At 40.7% G+C, this 16670-nt stretch overlaps 1 protein-coding gene across 4 annotated transcripts in view; it reads left to right on the top strand.

Annotated features, from left to right (window-relative positions):
* The window catches only part of LOC129355439 (protein FAM184A-like), a 37274-nt gene that overhangs the window by 1689 nt on the left and 18915 nt on the right, over positions 1-16670 (top strand). For 2 of the 4 annotated variants that reach the window (XM_055025021.1, XM_055025023.1), the window contains exons 1-12: positions 615-999; positions 5339-5416; positions 6195-6329; positions 6430-6528; positions 8386-8592; positions 9033-9206; positions 9300-9461; positions 9905-10040; positions 10683-10864; positions 10951-11136; positions 14457-14579; positions 14654-14815. In XM_055025021.1, the coding sequence (XP_054880996.1) occupies positions 832-999; positions 5339-5416; positions 6195-6329; positions 6430-6528; positions 8386-8592; positions 9033-9206; positions 9300-9461; positions 9905-10040; positions 10683-10864; positions 10951-11136; positions 14457-14579; positions 14654-14815 (1812 nt within the window). In that variant the 5' untranslated portion in view covers positions 615-831. Of the gene's footprint in view, positions 1-613; positions 1000-5338; positions 5417-6194; positions 6330-6429; positions 6529-8385; positions 8593-9032; positions 9207-9299; positions 9462-9904; positions 10041-10682; positions 10865-10950; positions 11137-14456; positions 14580-14653; positions 14816-16670 lie in introns of those variants that run through there. The other 2 variants (XM_055025020.1, XM_055025022.1) reach the window with 2 other exon arrangements.

Genomic DNA, 16670 nt, shown 5'->3' with positions numbered 1-16670 from the left:
TCTGCATTAAGGTTTTACCCTCAAATAATTATAATTGGTTAAACTATTTTCTCCAGATTTTTTAAAAAAAGAAAAAAAAACATATTTTCCCTTGTACTCACAAAACAAATTTTATTTTACTTTAATTAGACAAAATATCATTTTCTACTGGTTTTCCTCAGGAGATTTATATATTTTATATTTATTTTATGCTTATTAGTATATAATTATATATATATTTAGTTTTTACTTTATATGACATATTTGACAAATTGACAAAGACAATAATATCCAATGTTCAAACTTATTATGTTGGCATTTTAGTAGCATTCTTAATATTTATTCAGCACATTCATAGCTCAATAGAAGACATGCTTACTTTGGACACTATTAATTTACAGATTTATCCAAACTTTTATCTATTTGTTTGTTTATTTGTTTTTTTTTTTTTTGACTATTTAATTTTTGTTTTCAGCTTTAATATTTGTCTTATTTTAGCCCATAAATGAAGTGAGTGATATATTTTCCAGAATACTTTGTTTTGCTGTCAGTCATCTGGCCTTGAGCGCGCGTTATTGGACCAGCATCTGGCGCGCGTCTCCGCCTCCCTCTCATCGCTCCAGCCGCTCGCGCCCGCCGAGGATGCGTGCAGCTGCTGCGCACGCTGATCGAGCGCCGCGCCGCGCCGCGCCGCGCCGCCGCTCCCCCGTCCCGAGCCCGTTCCCTCCTCACCGAAGCAGAGAGATCATCTCCGCAGACGCGACAACAATGGGAAGACTGGACGCGTGCGGCGGCTCCCGCTCCGTCTTACTATAATTCACACCGTCGCACTTGGCTTTATTCCCGGCGAAAATGGCGACGGGAGCAGGCTGGCAGCCTCCGTATAACACCTCGACGAGCAACAGCAAATACACCCAGTCCCCGACAGGGTCCGGCATGTTTTACGACGGGAGCTTAACGCTGGAATACACCCCAGACCTGCATCTGAAGATGAGCAAGAAGATAGCCCAGCTAACAAAGGTGTGTGCGTGGAAGTGAGTGGATGACGTAGGTTGTAGTGGTTAAGTCATTTAGAGCAGGTGGGGGATGCAGTGCTATTTGTAAACATGGTCTTCTGCAGTTATGGAGCTATGTAAACATCATAACTCTGCAACAAGCATCAGTTTTATAAACATATTTCCCATGTTTCTGCATTAAGCTTCATGAATAAGATTTAGATTTTACTTGGTGTCTGTTTGTTAATTTGGAAATTGGTGCAACACAATCCAGGAGTAGACCTAAATTTGTGCACATCAGCAGATCATAGTTTACTCTAATCACATTCCATACAGTCAATAAGCCATTGATGCAAATATTTCTGGTGACACAGCTGCTTAACCTGTGTGTGGTTCTCCTAGAACCGATCTGAATTATGTAACCTATGGAGGGCTCGGCTGAGCTGCTTCTTTGTTGTCTACACCTGAAAACCGTTGGAGGATGCAGAGATAGTATGAGATTCAAGGTGGCAGCTCCGTTTAGCGCTTCGGGGCTTCTCGTGTGACGGCGTTGCACCAAGAGAGACAAGAGCAGGAGTAGAAAAGGGAGATTTACATAACAGTTACGGCGATATTATAAACCCAGAGCGGGCATGGGGATGACGATGGAGGATTAGTGTCTGGGTAGAGGCACAAAAAAGGAAAATTGACATTTGGGACGAAAATCACTTCTGATCTGGATGTTTTTCACGTGTTTCCAAACAGTTAAAAGGAAGTTCAACTTGGAAAACCCTCCAATTCATTAAAATGTTTAATAATAAACTTCTCAAGTTGCTTCATTTTCAGTAAACGAACTGACAGATTTACTGCTGTTCATAGCAGAATTGTTTTAATTCAGTCACATTCAATTGTTTTTGAGCTTGAGTGTTCTCCTTAATCACACGCCACAGCAGATTTAAGTTTGGGCTTTGACTAGGCCACTTTGAAAAACATTCTGTTGGACTTGTGTTTTGAATTAGGTGAGCTTAAGATCACTAGATTGTTAGATGGTCCTTTTCAGATTTTATTTTTTTATTTTTTCTTGAAGTTACAACAAATTGTTCAGATCCTGAAGCAGGACTGAACCACAACCATGTCAACTACTTTCCATGCACTGGGATGTTTTATTTCTGTTTTACCCTCACAATTCCCAGTGTGAGTTGGATTATTCTCGGTGGGGGATCCTCAGTTATAGACTGAAAACTCAGTGAAGATTTCTGTTCTCCAGCTTTTGTCCACATCTTTCAACTTCATATCGAGGCTTTGCTCACTTCAGTGGCTGGCTTGCAGCTGTGGATTCCACTGGAGCAGCAAAGCGGGACATGCTGCGTCTTGAGCTGCAGGGTTTAAAACACGGGACAACAGAAAGCAACATTTTGGAGAAATTCCTGATTCGCTACGTTTTGCCTTTCAGTCTGAAAGCGCTTTTGGTGTCAGAGGTTTGCTCTCTGTAGCTAAAAAATTCCATAATTTGGTGCATGAAAACGTTGGACCAACAGGCATCTCCCCCTGAGAAATGGGCTTTCATTAATCCTTTAATTACTAAATATGGTGTTAATCCTCCAAAAACAATGAGAGCACAGACGTAGAGTTACACATGCTGCAGTTATTCTTCTCCTCAACATTTCTGGCCTTTCTCTCGAGCTCAATCAATAGCCGCTGACTGTGGCCTCAGAAGCCTCCCTCCTTGGTGAGCTGTTGTCATTTTCCTTATTCAGCCTCATCCATCCTGCGCAGAGCAGCTCCATACTTGACATGTAGATCCTGATAAAAGCAGCACGACGCTAAATCCAATTTATTATCGACAGATTGAACGAGAATATGCTATTGGCTGCTTTTTGCTGCTTTTAATGAGAGGCCTAGATGATTTGTCGTGTCATAATCTATTAAAAAAAAACACAGTGAACTCTTCCCATTGAGGGATTTCTGTCACAAAGCTAACTATTTTTATCTGTTTCTCTCTAAAAGTTAATGATTCTTCTTTTTTTTTTATCTTAAAACAAATGTCAGTTTTAGTTTAATTTGATTGCTTTTCAGATTTAAACATTTCACTCAGTGCTTATTTTTAAACTCCTCTTGCATCGCCGGGCAAATTTTATTTCATAGCAGTGGCGACAATTGTAGCTCTTAGAACTGAAAAGATTGCTGAGCCTTGACTTACCCCATTACTAATATGTCAGTCAACACCAGATGGGGATGAAAGTACAAAATCTCAGTACTCTGTCTGCCATTTTCTGTCATTTCTTGCGGATTTTTCTACTAAAATATATGCAAAGAAACCACGAGGCACAGGGTCCAAGCTGGACTTTGAACGTTTTATTATGTCAGAGCTCAGGATAACGAGTTCAGTCAACAGCGGAGTTTAGGATACCAGGGGACGTTTGACGGCTTTGGCAAATGATTATTTGTTGAGCGGCGTTTATCAGGAATATATTTCACTCTCTAACAGGATTTAATTGCACTTGAATTGGGAGATTGCAGGAGAATATTTATGCAAAGCCAGCTTTAGCCCAAACACAACTGCAAGGTGCCTCCATTCCTCTGAGATGGTGAAACAAAGTAGAAAGAGAGGCTGGAGAGAGAGGGAGAGATAAAGAACAAAAAGAGGGAGAGATAAAAGGATGAAAGCACAAGGAGAGTGAGGAGCCAGAGATGAAAGCAGCAGGCATGCCAGCGTCATTAAAATAATCATGTATAATTGAAGGAACATTTCCATGGGTGACTCAATGCTGGGAAGCTCAGAGTCAAGGAGAGGAGAAAATCCACCTTCAGTTCCTCTACTGAGCCGATCCACGATTCACCACTGAAGAAGAACATTCAAGCAGGAAAACCACATCAGGAGGAATCGGTCTGCTCTGGATGCTGAGAGAATGTGTGTAAAAGTTTCTAGGCTGTTGATTCATTGCTTTCTGTCTCTTTAGGACTGTAGAGGTAAAGATGTTTTCTCTGGGTCTCTTGGATTTGACTCAGATGCCCATAAGAAAGAGAGACTGGGTGTTTTTTAAAATCATTTTCAGTTTTGTTTTATGTTTTCATAGAGATACATAGATACTAGATTCAGTTTATTTGTTTTCCCTGGAGATTTGGTTTAAATTTTATTCATAGCTGTTAACTATAAAACACAAAGGAGGACAAATGCACTGTAGGTTTTTCAATTCGAGTTAGTTTGTTCTTTTATGTTCTTTATACAGACTTTATAGTTGGTGCTTTGGCATTAATCGTCCAATCTTTTAATAACGCATTTATGAAGTGATACTTTAAATTTTTCTGTAAACTTTTAACCTTTTTTAACTCAAAAACACGACGGGCCGCTGCATCAATGAATGGCTGCTAATATACATTTGCAGACTAATGGTGGAAGGTTTTAGTTTTTGGTTCTATAAATGAATGGTCATAAAGTAACGATGTGCATTTATAACCTACAGTGATGTAGGGTTGCAGGTTGAAAGATGGCGCCCGTCTGGTATCAGCATGCTGTTTTGATTCATTGGAGACTTCAGTTGTGGATGGAAAACTTCGGGACATTTCTTCAAAAGCGATTACACGTCGAAGTATTGATGTATTGCATCACCTCAGAAAGCTTTTATGACACCGCCACTGCTGCATCGATTTAAAAGTGCCGTTAAATGTCAGAAAGACATTAATCTTTCTTCTCTAGTGGACATCACAGGCCTGTCTAATGCATGTTGTACAGTATATTTAAGTGAAACCCTTTTTAACTTCACCTGTTACTGGAGCAAATTTTGGACCGTCTGGTTCTGACAGGTCTGCGTTTCAGCTGACCGTGACCGAACATTAGCTGCTCTCCGGGGGCTTCAATTTGCCGGAGCTTAAGCGTTTTAAAGCTTCTGCATATCATTTACCTCCAGCACTCATAAAAACCTGCTTATATTCCTGAGAGCGAGCGCAAGCATGACTGACAAGATGTTATTCACTTAAGCCTGTGCATGGAGAGTGAACCAGGAAGAGGAGGGGATGCCCTGTAGCCATATTGGAGCTTGTGCCGGGGACAAATTTCTGCTCATGTTTTGTCATGGTGACTTGATAGAGTCACGTTCATCTGATTGTTTGTGAAAACTCCACATCTTTTCCACAAGGATGGAGGAAAAACTCAGGGAAAAACGTTGGGCTTTATTTTACATCACTTAGTGAGGCAAAGCTTTGTCTGCCTACAGTCTGGAACATGTTTGCCTCTTTCTCTGATGTTATTGGTATTGATTTTTGCACAGTTGATCTTCTTTCTTCCCCTCCCCCATCCCTCTCCGTACAACTATCGATCCTATATTGAAGCTGTTAATAAGAGCTTTCGTTCCCATCTCCATGCTGTCATCTCCTTCTGCCTCTAGGTAATTTATGCGCTCAACACCAAGAACGACGAACACGAAGAGGAAATCGAGTCTCTGAAAGAAGCTCATGAGGATGAGGTACACTGTCCAGTCTCTTCTCCGTGTGTGTATTATTATTAAATATATTAACATATGATTTAAACATTAGGATCTTGACATCTTAAAATTGTGAGGTTTTCAATCAATTGCCAAAAGAAAACAATTTTGAGAGCTGTCATACAGATACTGATGTAAAGAAATTAATCTGTGGCAGCATCATGCTGCTTCAGTTTTTGTTTCATTTTAATTTTTTTTTGTTTACTTTCAGATGGAAGTAATTTATCTTGGGTTCAATCACAAGCTGTTCCAGATACCAGCCAGTTCTGATGGAGCATGCATGCAGTTCAGCTCATATTGCCTCTGGCATTTTGTTTAAATGTCACCTACTACAGCACAATAGCTGCAGTAACATCTTCCTCTGTATGACCGTTCACTCATAAATCTCATTTTATCAGTGTAGAGTCCAGAATCAACCCTAAGCCAATAAAATGTAACACACAGACGACTGTCTGTAGTGGTTTGCCTCAAACACTTCAGTTTTATTAAAGGAGAGAAGAAGCGAAGGCTTTTTGAGTTGTTTAAATGTTTGTTTTTATTAGGATTTACTCCCAAGAGAAGCGAGAGGTTCACTATGAAATATGGTGTTTATGTAATTTGTTCTGAAACTTATGTTTTCAAGAAGCAGCTTTTCTCTCCTGCAAACATTTCATTAAGTCCTGAGTGTTGCTACTTTAATTATATTTATTTCTTATTGCCCAATTTTTGTTTATGAATCATGCCAGCTCTGTCAAAGCAAATTCTGTTTGCTTTTGCTCAGGTCCAACACATAGTGACAGAAACCAGAGACAAAATCATGCAGTACAAGAGCAAAATGGCGGACGAAGCGGACCTGCGGCGGCGGCTGGCCAGTCTGGAGGAATCTGTGGAACTGCACGACCACATGAAGAGACAGGTCACAGAGCGCCGCCGGCGTCTGTGGCTTTGCAGACATAAAACTTCACGTGTGTCCTTTACATCGGCTTGATCTCTTTTTTTTTTTTTTTTATTGCCAGGCCTTGGCAGAGTTCGAGATGTACAGGCAGAGGATGGAGGACTCGCAGCTCTGCACCGAGGCCCAGCATACGCAGAGAGTGGTTTCCATGAGCAGAGAGGTACGGCCTTTTCCAGAAGATTCAGGGACGCAGTGAAACCTTGAGGCTGCAAAGTAGGAAAATGGATTTGTGCCACGCTGTTCATGCTTAAAAATCATTGCAATGCTATAGTTGAGTAGTTAAACTACACTGTCATTGATGTAAAAAGATATAGTCCTAAAATATCGATTCATTACACACGACACATTTATTTCTCTTATTTTGGTGTTTATGGCTTACAGTTAATGAAAAACCCAAATTCACACATCAAGGAAGTTAGCATAGTGACTAAAAACCGCTTTAAAAGAAGGATTTTTAATTGACAAATGTTATATTTTGGCTCTATCAAGTTAAGATAACGTCAAATATTTACTAATAATCAGGGAGAAGGTAAAAAAAGAAAAAAGTCATGCTGTTTCCCGCTTTACTTCCTGTATTTTAAAAAGTCCTAATGAGCCATTATGTAACCCGTAATGGAATATTTTAACTACTTAAGAGCCAAAAGTCAGTTAAGAGACATAAGCGCCCCAGAAAACAAGCATTGCATAGAAGAGGCAGCTTTGATCTCTCCCTTTGCTGCTTGATTCCTCTTTTTTTTTTATTTTAATTATTACTCCTAAAACTGAATTGCCGCTTTGAGCAAATTTGCATAATTTTCAGAGTGTTTGTTTACACAATACTTCAAGCAGGAAGTGGAAGTTTATTTTGGATTATTTTATTCCAGCAACTTAAAAAAAAAAATATATCGTTGAGACTGATGACTGGCTGTGAAAATTGCACAAAAGTGGATGAGAATAAAAGGCAAGAAATATCACATCATATCATATATCATATCACGCCACCTGCAAAACAATCATATCGTTTGGTTTGATGACAACTGGAATAAATGAATAATTTAACTCTATTCTGATGAAGCTGAGTAGGTTCAGTTGTGTTGTCACTGTGTTGGCAGCAGTGTTCATCTTGTACCACATCAGAACTTCATGAACCAGAACCAGCCTGCTCGGGTCGCATAGCATTACATCACACGTTATATTTTTACATGTTTTTCATTCAGATCTTGAAGGCAGCAGATAGGGCCGCAGAGTAGCTTTCAAAATGTAACTGTAGTGTCACACCGCTTGAACTTTCCCTCTTTTTCCACAACTTTGAAGAGTTTTTTTGTAGGATTTTATGTGTTGCGACTAAACAATATACCAAAAAAAATAGTGTATATACCGATTCTCTCTCCCTACCTCTGTTTCATTTGTCTTTACTTCCTTCTTTGTACCCTTCCGCCCTTCAATCTGTCATTTCTCTCCTTCCCTGTATCCCTCTGTGCCCTTTTTCTTCTGTTCCTTCCTTTTTGTATTTTGAAATCGCTATAAAGAACTAAAACTGGATTTTGGACATGAAAAATGTGCAAAATCTGTATAGTATTGAGCCCTATAAAGTCAGTATTTTGTAGAATCATCTTTTGCTGCAATCTTTTGTATACTATCAGCTTTGTACATCTGGAGATTGAAAGTTTTCATCTCAAGCTTAGTCAGATTGGATGGAAAGCAACTATGAACATCTATTTTCCAGTTGTTCCACTGATGCTTTGACTTTTTGGTTTTTACTTTGACTAGGTCATTGGAGTGCATTAATATTCTGTGATCTAAACTATTTCAGTGTATCTCTGGCTATATGTTTATAGTTGTCGTTCAGCTTGTCAATACTGAAGAAAAGTATTTGCATAGTGGTTTTGATCTGGGAAAATTGTGGAAAAGCTCGAGCGCCGTGAACACTGAAGACCCTGCATGCATTCATGGCCCACAGAGGGCTTTAACCTTCTTATTTCTCTTGGTCATCAGTGAAAGTACAAACAGAATAGATCATGTTTCGTGGTTTCAATAGGTGGAAGAGATGCGCCGCGATTTTGAGGAGAAGCTTCGGGTGTTCAGCCAGGCTCAGGCCCAGTTTGAGGCAGATAAGCGGCGCGCGCTGGACGAGCTGAGGGCCACCCACCGACACGAGGTGGAGGAGCTCCGCAACAACCAGCAGAACCACACCGCCACCTCTGCCGAGGACCAGGAGAAACTGGCCGAGCTGCATAGACAAGAGGTGGGCCACGACTATGCTAGGTGTGCAGTTAAGGAGCTACATTCTTGATTGGCTCGGCTTACTCTGAAGATCTTACCCTTAGTTATTTAGCCGGAATTGCTGTTTTTGAGGATTCCTTTTCTTATGTTTTTTAATGAAAACTGAAATAAAACAACAGCTTTTCTGGTGCTGTTGTTGGTTTACACGAGCATAATTTAAACTAAAACTCGTAACTTTGATCATAGACCTTTCGTTTTTATGCATGTCATTCCATCTTTTTTATCTCGCCTCGTTTTATCACATGCCTTAAAAAGCATTAGGCGGAAATAAAACAGTGGGCAGACTTCAAATGTTTTCTGGTCTAGTTGCCGCAAATCTCCGATTGCATTCTGGCAGCCTGGAGCTACTGGCATGCTGGAGTACAACAGATTTTCTTTCCACTTCTCCCACTCCGTGTGTAGGTGGAGGCTTTGATGGAGAGGGTGGAGGAGCTGACGAAGGATAAAGTCCGTCTGGTGGAGGAGTACGAGGCCAAGCTGGCCAAGGCTCAGGAGTATTATGAGCGCGAGCTGGAGGCCATGAGGCGGACGCACCAGCTGACCACAGAGAACCTGCTGGCTTGGAAAAGGACGGAGGTGACAGGGCGAAACTAAAATAAACAAAAAACCCCCCCCAACTGATTCTTCTTCTTGTTTTGCCGTGTGTAATACGTCTCCACTCCCGTTTAGGTGGAGCTGCGGAAGGAGTTCCAGGCTCAGGAGGCGGCGCTGCAGCGATCGCTGTCCAAGTTGAGGAGCGAGCTGCAGAAAGCTCAGGAGGAGGCCCGGGAGAACCGGGACAAGACCAACAGGCTGCAGACATCGCTGGCCAACGCAGAGGGAACCATTAAGGTGCATCAAAGTGAACAAATCATATTTAAAAACCTAGTGAAATCAATTGAATTTGGTTGTTTTAGTGTGAAAAACTGCTAAAATCTTTAAGAAGTATAAATACTTTTACCGACGTGGTATAGACACTCTATGTTTGCAATATCATGAGTATTTTCCTTTGTGGGCTCAATTAGGTTGTCATTTCACATCAAAAATGCACACAATTGTGCAAGAATCCCCGTTTATCTGGTTACACTCTGGTGAAAGTGGGTTAAATTGAATGAAAAACCACTGCTGAGAACAAAGGCAGAAGTAAAAGCCTCTGGGTGGAATCTGTTTTCGAGCAGGAGGAAAGGTAATGTAGTGTGCTCTGACAGAGCTGCAGGCTCGTGTGCACAGGAGAGGCTCGAACGGTAGCATCACAAGTGTGTGTGTGTGTGTCTGGGTGTGTGTGTGCGTTGCAGAATCTGCACAAGCAGCTGGAAGAAGCCATCCAGGATGGAGAAATCTGGGTGATGCAGCTGAAGGACACCGAGTATGAACTGGAGAGCAGCAGGGAACGGGTGCAGCAGCAGGCCACAGAAATCCTCCACAAAGCCAGTAAGACGTTACTCTGAAGTAGATTTCTGACTCTGGACTGCTCGTGAAATTTCTTCCAAGATGAGTACTGGCATTTAAAAGCTGGAGACGAATCACAGAAAGCATTGGTAGATTTATTATGGGGTTTAAATAAATTTTAAGCTAGAGAAGAGTTTGTAAAGTTTAAAAAAGAGAGGGCGAGTCCAAAAGAGCATATTTATGTGTGCTGGTGCAGAGTTACCAGATAAAGTTGTAATTCAGTAAATTTATCTTTGGGTTTTAACAAAGTAAACGTTTATGTAAATTCAGTTGTTTTTCTGTATGAAATTGGTATCGGTTGATAGTGATCCTCAGATATCTGTATTGGTATCAGAAGTTAGAAAAAGTGTGTCACTGTATCCCTAATTAAAATAAATGTTAGAGTTGGAAAATATCTGGTTTTATTGGATAAGATGCACAAACTAGAGGGGAGAATAAAGATGCTGCTCAAACCACAGGACTAATTATGATTACTTGTAATTTAGAAGTATAATTTGGGAGCATAATTATGAGACAACAGATCCCAAACCAGATATCTGAAGGGCGCCACAGGAGAACTACGCAGCTGAAATGATTTGTTATGGTCTTGTGTCTGATTCTGGTTTTTGACTCTGATGTTTCCAGGTCAGATTGGTTCGTTGCAGGCCACCCAGATGGCTCATGAGGCGACCATCAGGAACCTGGACCAGGAGCAGAGTCGCCTCAAGGAGAAGATCGGACGGCTGGAGGAGGAGAGGGAGGCCCTGCTGAACCAGAGCCAGGCCGCCAGCGACCAGCACAAGCAGCAGGTGCTCAAACTGGAGCAGGTACGACCTTTCCCCGTCCGCCGCCGCGAGGGAGGGATGGCGAAAACAGACCATTCACACGGATAACTCCTTTCTCCGTGCATCAGTCTCTTCGGGAGGAGCATCAGGGCTATGAGAAGGAGCTCTCCAGGCTGAGGGCTCACTACGAGGAGGAGACGCTGCGCTTTAAGGAGGCTCAGGTCCGAGCGCTGGAGGAGCTGGAGGAGAAGCACCGGGCGCTGAGGGAGGAGGCCCAGCAGGAGAAGGAGGATGAGAAGAAACTCCTTGTTACGGTGAGGCTGATATCGGGCCGGGCGGCACGGATTAGGAAGTTTATCACAATGTTTTGTGAAAACAAACAAAACAAATGTTAAAAATGCTATTTATGACTTGTTTTTGTATGGCTGTGACTGCATAGAGCAGCTTTCATAACACCAAAACAACAAATACGCTCTAGAAAAACATTCCCATCTGAAATATCTTTCTTCATTTAAAGAGCATTTTATCGTATTTTCCTGTTCACTGATACTCTTGTGGTACAAACAATGGAAATAATTGTAAAAATAATGTAATACTGTCAGTTTTTATTATTCAAAATGTATTGAAAGACAAAAAAATCTAAATTCATATGACTTTCACTTTCCAAATTTTAGCGCATTTCACTGGTTATTTGAAAGAGCAACACACAGTACATGGGAATTATGAGTAGCCAAATCAAATTCTTGTTTGTAACAGAATGTGATAAGTGTATTTAGCCCTGTTTATCATGCAGCAAAACCCAAAAGACTTGCAGCTGTAATTGCATTTAAATGTAACACTCTACAAAGTATGAATTCAGGGGGAGAAAAATGCAAATGCATGCAAAAATAGGAAAACCATTTATTATTTTTCTACCACTTCACAGTTGCACTCTGCTTTGTGTTGGTCCATCATAGACGATCCAAATCCAAAGTTTGGTTTTTGTAGCCTTCGAAAACATGAGAAAGTTTAAAGTGGTATGAATTTGAATGTGATTTAAAACAATAAGTCATGTTGTGCAGCTGTTTCATTTTCCCCTCACATCGTCCCGATCTGTTCCAGAAACTGAGCAAAACCATCAGTCGGCTGCACACATCTAATTAGGTCAGCATTAAGGCTAGAGCTTGAGAAACAGCATCAGCCTCCGTTTGTTTCCCGCTGCGTCTTTCACCCTGTCATCAGTTCCGTCGTCCTTCCCTCTCTGTCTCCCCCGCCCTTTGCATTCTTCCTCCTTTGTGTCTCACTGTTTAAAGTGGCTGTGTGAGAGGAATACAAATGTCTTCTCTGCTGGAGGAGCAGGAAGAACTACTGATCACATTATGCAGGTTAAATTAATTTAACCTGGACCATTTACTGTGACGGTGTCCTTTTTTTCTTCTACCTGCACTGGAACATCGATACTGCTTTTTTCCTTGCTGTTTAATCTGATCTCTTATAAAGAAGACAAGATCACTCTCAGCTGTTGTCGGTCCGCTTTTGTACTCTTATTGCATTTCTCTCTGAATACACATTGTATATTTACTCAAATTTTTTTGGGGTATTTTACGTATACACTGTTTACAACAGAGAGCAACAAAATTGAATTTTTGTTTGTCCTTTTTTATGATCAACTCCGATTCGAAAGACAATCCAGATTCAAGAAGACGTTTTGTAAGTGGAGATCAAATTTAAATTGGGTGAGGATAAATCACAGTGCGAGAAGCTGTAGATTTTTTTCTCTCTGTGCCATTTCATTTATTCTAAACAGTGTCTCTTTCTCATTAATCTTCTGGAATCAGGAACATAAAATGTGCCAACCTTTGTAAAAGTATTTTAACATTTTCTTCAAGCCGAGTTGTGGATTTCTGCTGCTCCTCCAAAGTTACCAAACAAAATGTTAGTCGCTAACAATCGGAGAGCAGCTCTTGAATAAAGAGCCATCTTGTGGCTGTGAATTAACCAAACACTCGTTGAGTTTTGAGTGTCTCCTGTCACATTGTCCTACTACATCCCATCGCTGAGCTCCTCACAATTTGAATTTATTTTTGATTTTTTCTTAGTCATTGCATTTTCTGCTCCAGTTCTGACCAGCATTGTTATTTCTCTGATGCCCTCCCCATTGCTCCAGACAACCATCATCTGAATTTCTTACAATAGGGAGGCAAGCAAGCACTTTTTACCACCTCCTATAACTCTGCATAGGCTAATGCGTTGGATGGAAATGAAGTTTAAATTCTTCTGCATTTATCTCATTTGCTACATCTGTTTTTCTTACCTCTTATGCTCTTAGTGCATTACAGGCACCAATTTTTTTTTTTTAATTTAAATGCCTGTACTCATTGTAAAACCAAATGGAAAAGCAGATTGAGATTCAACTCTGGTTTTCCAAAATATGGTGATAAATGGACATTAAGCTTCTTCACACAGAGCAGGACTTAGCCATGTTGGAAATTTGAGTGCTGCGCTTTGACATAAGGCCTATGCAAGGACACCAATGCATTTCAATGAGTTAGTCCATTGTCAAAATGACGCAAGAAGCTACAAAGAGCATGTAGCTGAGGTGAAACTTGCTAAAGGGCAAGTATTTTGACATGCACACTCACATATATACACATTAATATACATGAGCTTAAGACAAGAGCCTCTGTTGTCACTTGTGGTAAAGATTTCTGCACAGCTCCCATCTGGCCTGCATGAATTGAGCTCTTGCTTTGCGGTTTGTCCGCCTTACAGACAGGAATACTCCTGCGGTCACACCTTCGCGATTCAGAACGTTTTTGTGTTTGTAAATTACTCGCAGGATCAATATTTATCCAGCTGAGGCTGCAGACTTTCAGGGATTTAAAACTGCGCAATAAAACTCCCAGATGGAAACGCCTGTTTTGCGGTCGCTTCATCTAGTTGGGGGGAAAAAAAGTCGAGGTGATCTAAGGCGGCAGTTTGCAGTCGATTTTTATGCATAATGTCTCATCTCCTTCAATGAAACTATACAAGACAACACATGAAGGAAGAGCAAAGACAGCAAAAATGACATCAATAGCATGAATTTTACATGCGCTTATAAATATTTAACGACACGAATTCAGCTTAATTAATAGTATCTGAAAGGAAAGAGGAAAAACCCGCTTCTGCAAAGCCCCTGTTGCACAGAAATGCTTTGTGTTTTTATAAAGTAGCACACGTGGATGAATTATCAGGAATAAATAAGAAACGGCGAGAAGCGGACATGAGGAGGATATTTCCACGAGAAACGGATTTGATGCTTCAGTTTGAAGGATTAAACCGAGTTGTCGCTTCCACCAGACGGCCTTTGAAAGTGTAAATGGGAAGTCATGTGTCTCCTCTGCATCCAGAAACGCTCTGCTTCGCCGAACGGCTGCCAGGCCGCCATACTACATCACGAATGGGATTTACAGTAGTATTAAATCTGCTGGGTTTTTTTTATGTGTGTAGATTTTATTTTTAGTTTATTGAAGGGTAAACGTGGCTCCAAGCCTTTACTGTCTGTGCAGGGAGCTGATAAATTGCATCAGGATGATGAATGAAACACACTTTTCAGGGCCAATTCATTTAAATCTCACTTCTTCTTCTTTTTGTCTTTTCTTCTTCTGTCTAGAAAATGAGTCAGGAGTTTGAGATTAAACGTCTGTCCTTAGAGGAGCAGAGAGATCGCGTCCAGCAACAACTGGACAACTTGAAAGAGGAGCTCACGGCCAAACTCAACATGGCCAATCAGGAGGTGGGAAACGATTCCTACGCGTCCGATACTTTCCCAGGGACGATGCGGTGACCTCTTGGCCGGTTCCTCCTCAGGTGTCCCACATGCAGGAAATCGTGCGGGAGGGAGAGCAGAACCTGAATTCGGCTCAGACGCAGATAAGCTGCCTGAAGGAAACCCAGGAGAAGCTCCGGATAGAGCTGGACGCAACCAGAGGCCGCGTGCGAGAGACCAGCAACCTGCTCACTGACCTGCAGGTGAGCGTCGGCGTCACAGTTCCTGATTTTCATGGTTTTCACTCACTTTTGGTATTTTCATATATATACATCAGAAAATGTTATTTTTAAAATAAAAAATTTGCATAGTGACATAGCTATGCAAAGTGACATTTAAATTAAAATGTTAATATCAGAAGTGGGTAAAGTTCCCAAAAATTATACATAAGTAAGAGTAGTGATACTTTATAACTAAATTGCTAAAGTAAAAGTAAAAAGAAAGATGTAAAAAAATACTCTAAAGTGTCCTTTTTTTGTAATTCTGATTAGTGTTATTCTGTTGTTCTCTGCACACGTATGTAAAATGTGTTGCTCTATCGGATCAATATTTGGACCTACAAGTTCAGGATAATCAATAATATGTAAAGGTTTTCCATTTCTTCAACAGCAGAAAAAGAAATATATTGTTATATCAAAGTGCCACACTGGGATATCTGTGATTTGGAGTTCATAGAAAGAGAAATCCACTGGAACAATCTTATAAACGGGATTTTCCACGAAGAAAATCTGAGAAATCTCTCCAATCCGACCTCTAAAGTCTCCATAGCTTTTATCTTTCTCACATGAAACATCAGCACAGATTCTTCCACTAAAAACAGAATTAAGCTTTTATGAATCTCAAACTGTGTTTTGTAGAATGGCTGCTAAATTTGTCATTTATTTTTCATTTAAATATGTTCCAGATCTGGATAAGTATGGAAAATAATAATAATAGTGTCCAAAAAGATTTCCTCTTTCTTTCATTTTCATTCCTTCCTACTTCCTTTATTTCTTTGCATCACTGCATCCTTTTTTCTTCCTTTCCTCCCATTGTCTCTTTTCTTTCTTTCCTTCTCTTTCCCTTCTTTTTCCTTGCCACACCAAATCCCTTCTTCAGATTTGAAAGACTAATACAATGTTAATCACACCAGTTATTCCCTTATACCTCTTTCTTACATCTATAGCTATATTATAGATGGATAATTATTGACAAAGTTAGTAATATTTTGAAAAACGCCAGGCTGCAAGATATTAGAAAACCCTTGGTCTGCTGCTAAAATTAATCTGATGATCAGAAACATTTAATAAAATGGACATTCTGTGCAAGGTAGAATTATTAATTGTGTGGTTTTTTTCAAGTTTAATCCAACAAATGTAGACCCTGTAACTGTTGAGAAGCGCCGCCGCTTCCTTGAACTTCTCCTTAACCCCTCTCCCGCTGATTTGATTTAAACTTCGCGTCGCAGACGTGCAGTGAGTTTGCAGACGGTGGGTCGGAGACAGAAAAGTGGCGAAACGGGAGGACTGAAACACACGTGGAAAGCAGAACGGAAAGTGCAGCACTGAAGGCCAGCTGTGGGATAATGATGATGAAGCTATTATGAGTTGAGTGGCCGCGTGTCTGAAAGGAACTCTGTCGGTGCGAGTCCTGTGAGCATAAATGTAGTGGGGAACGTGCTGTTTACCGAGGACAGACTGTATATTTCAATGCTAATTCTGACTATCGATACCATAGTGCGTTTTTACTCCATTATAATAATTTTCCTGCTGCTTGAATGAAAAAGTAAATGAGGGAGACGTGGATTGCAACAGAGAGAATAAAGAGGGAGAGATGAAATGAGAAGCAATAATTAGCTGAAATTGCAGTGGTCTGCTGTTCTGTCTTAATTGTGCTTGTGTCTATATAAAGGAAGGGATTTGGCAGAGCTGAACGCAGGATTTTACCTTTTATTCGTTTTTTAGCTCATTGCATTTTAGACAAAAGCACAAAACCGACTGGGGCTAGATTGTCTTTAAAATTAGAACATGCTTTGTTTTGTGGGGACTAAAGCTGGTTTGTTCAGTTGGATGAACAGAA

Source organism: Poeciliopsis prolifica, unplaced genomic scaffold (genome assembly GCF_027474105.1).
Source record: "Poeciliopsis prolifica strain line A6 unplaced genomic scaffold, Auburn_PproV2 SCAFFOLD135, whole genome shotgun sequence".
NCBI lineage: Eukaryota > Metazoa > Chordata > Actinopteri > Cyprinodontiformes > Poeciliidae > Poeciliopsis > Poeciliopsis prolifica.
This window is presented reverse-complemented; position numbering and strand designations above follow the sequence as displayed.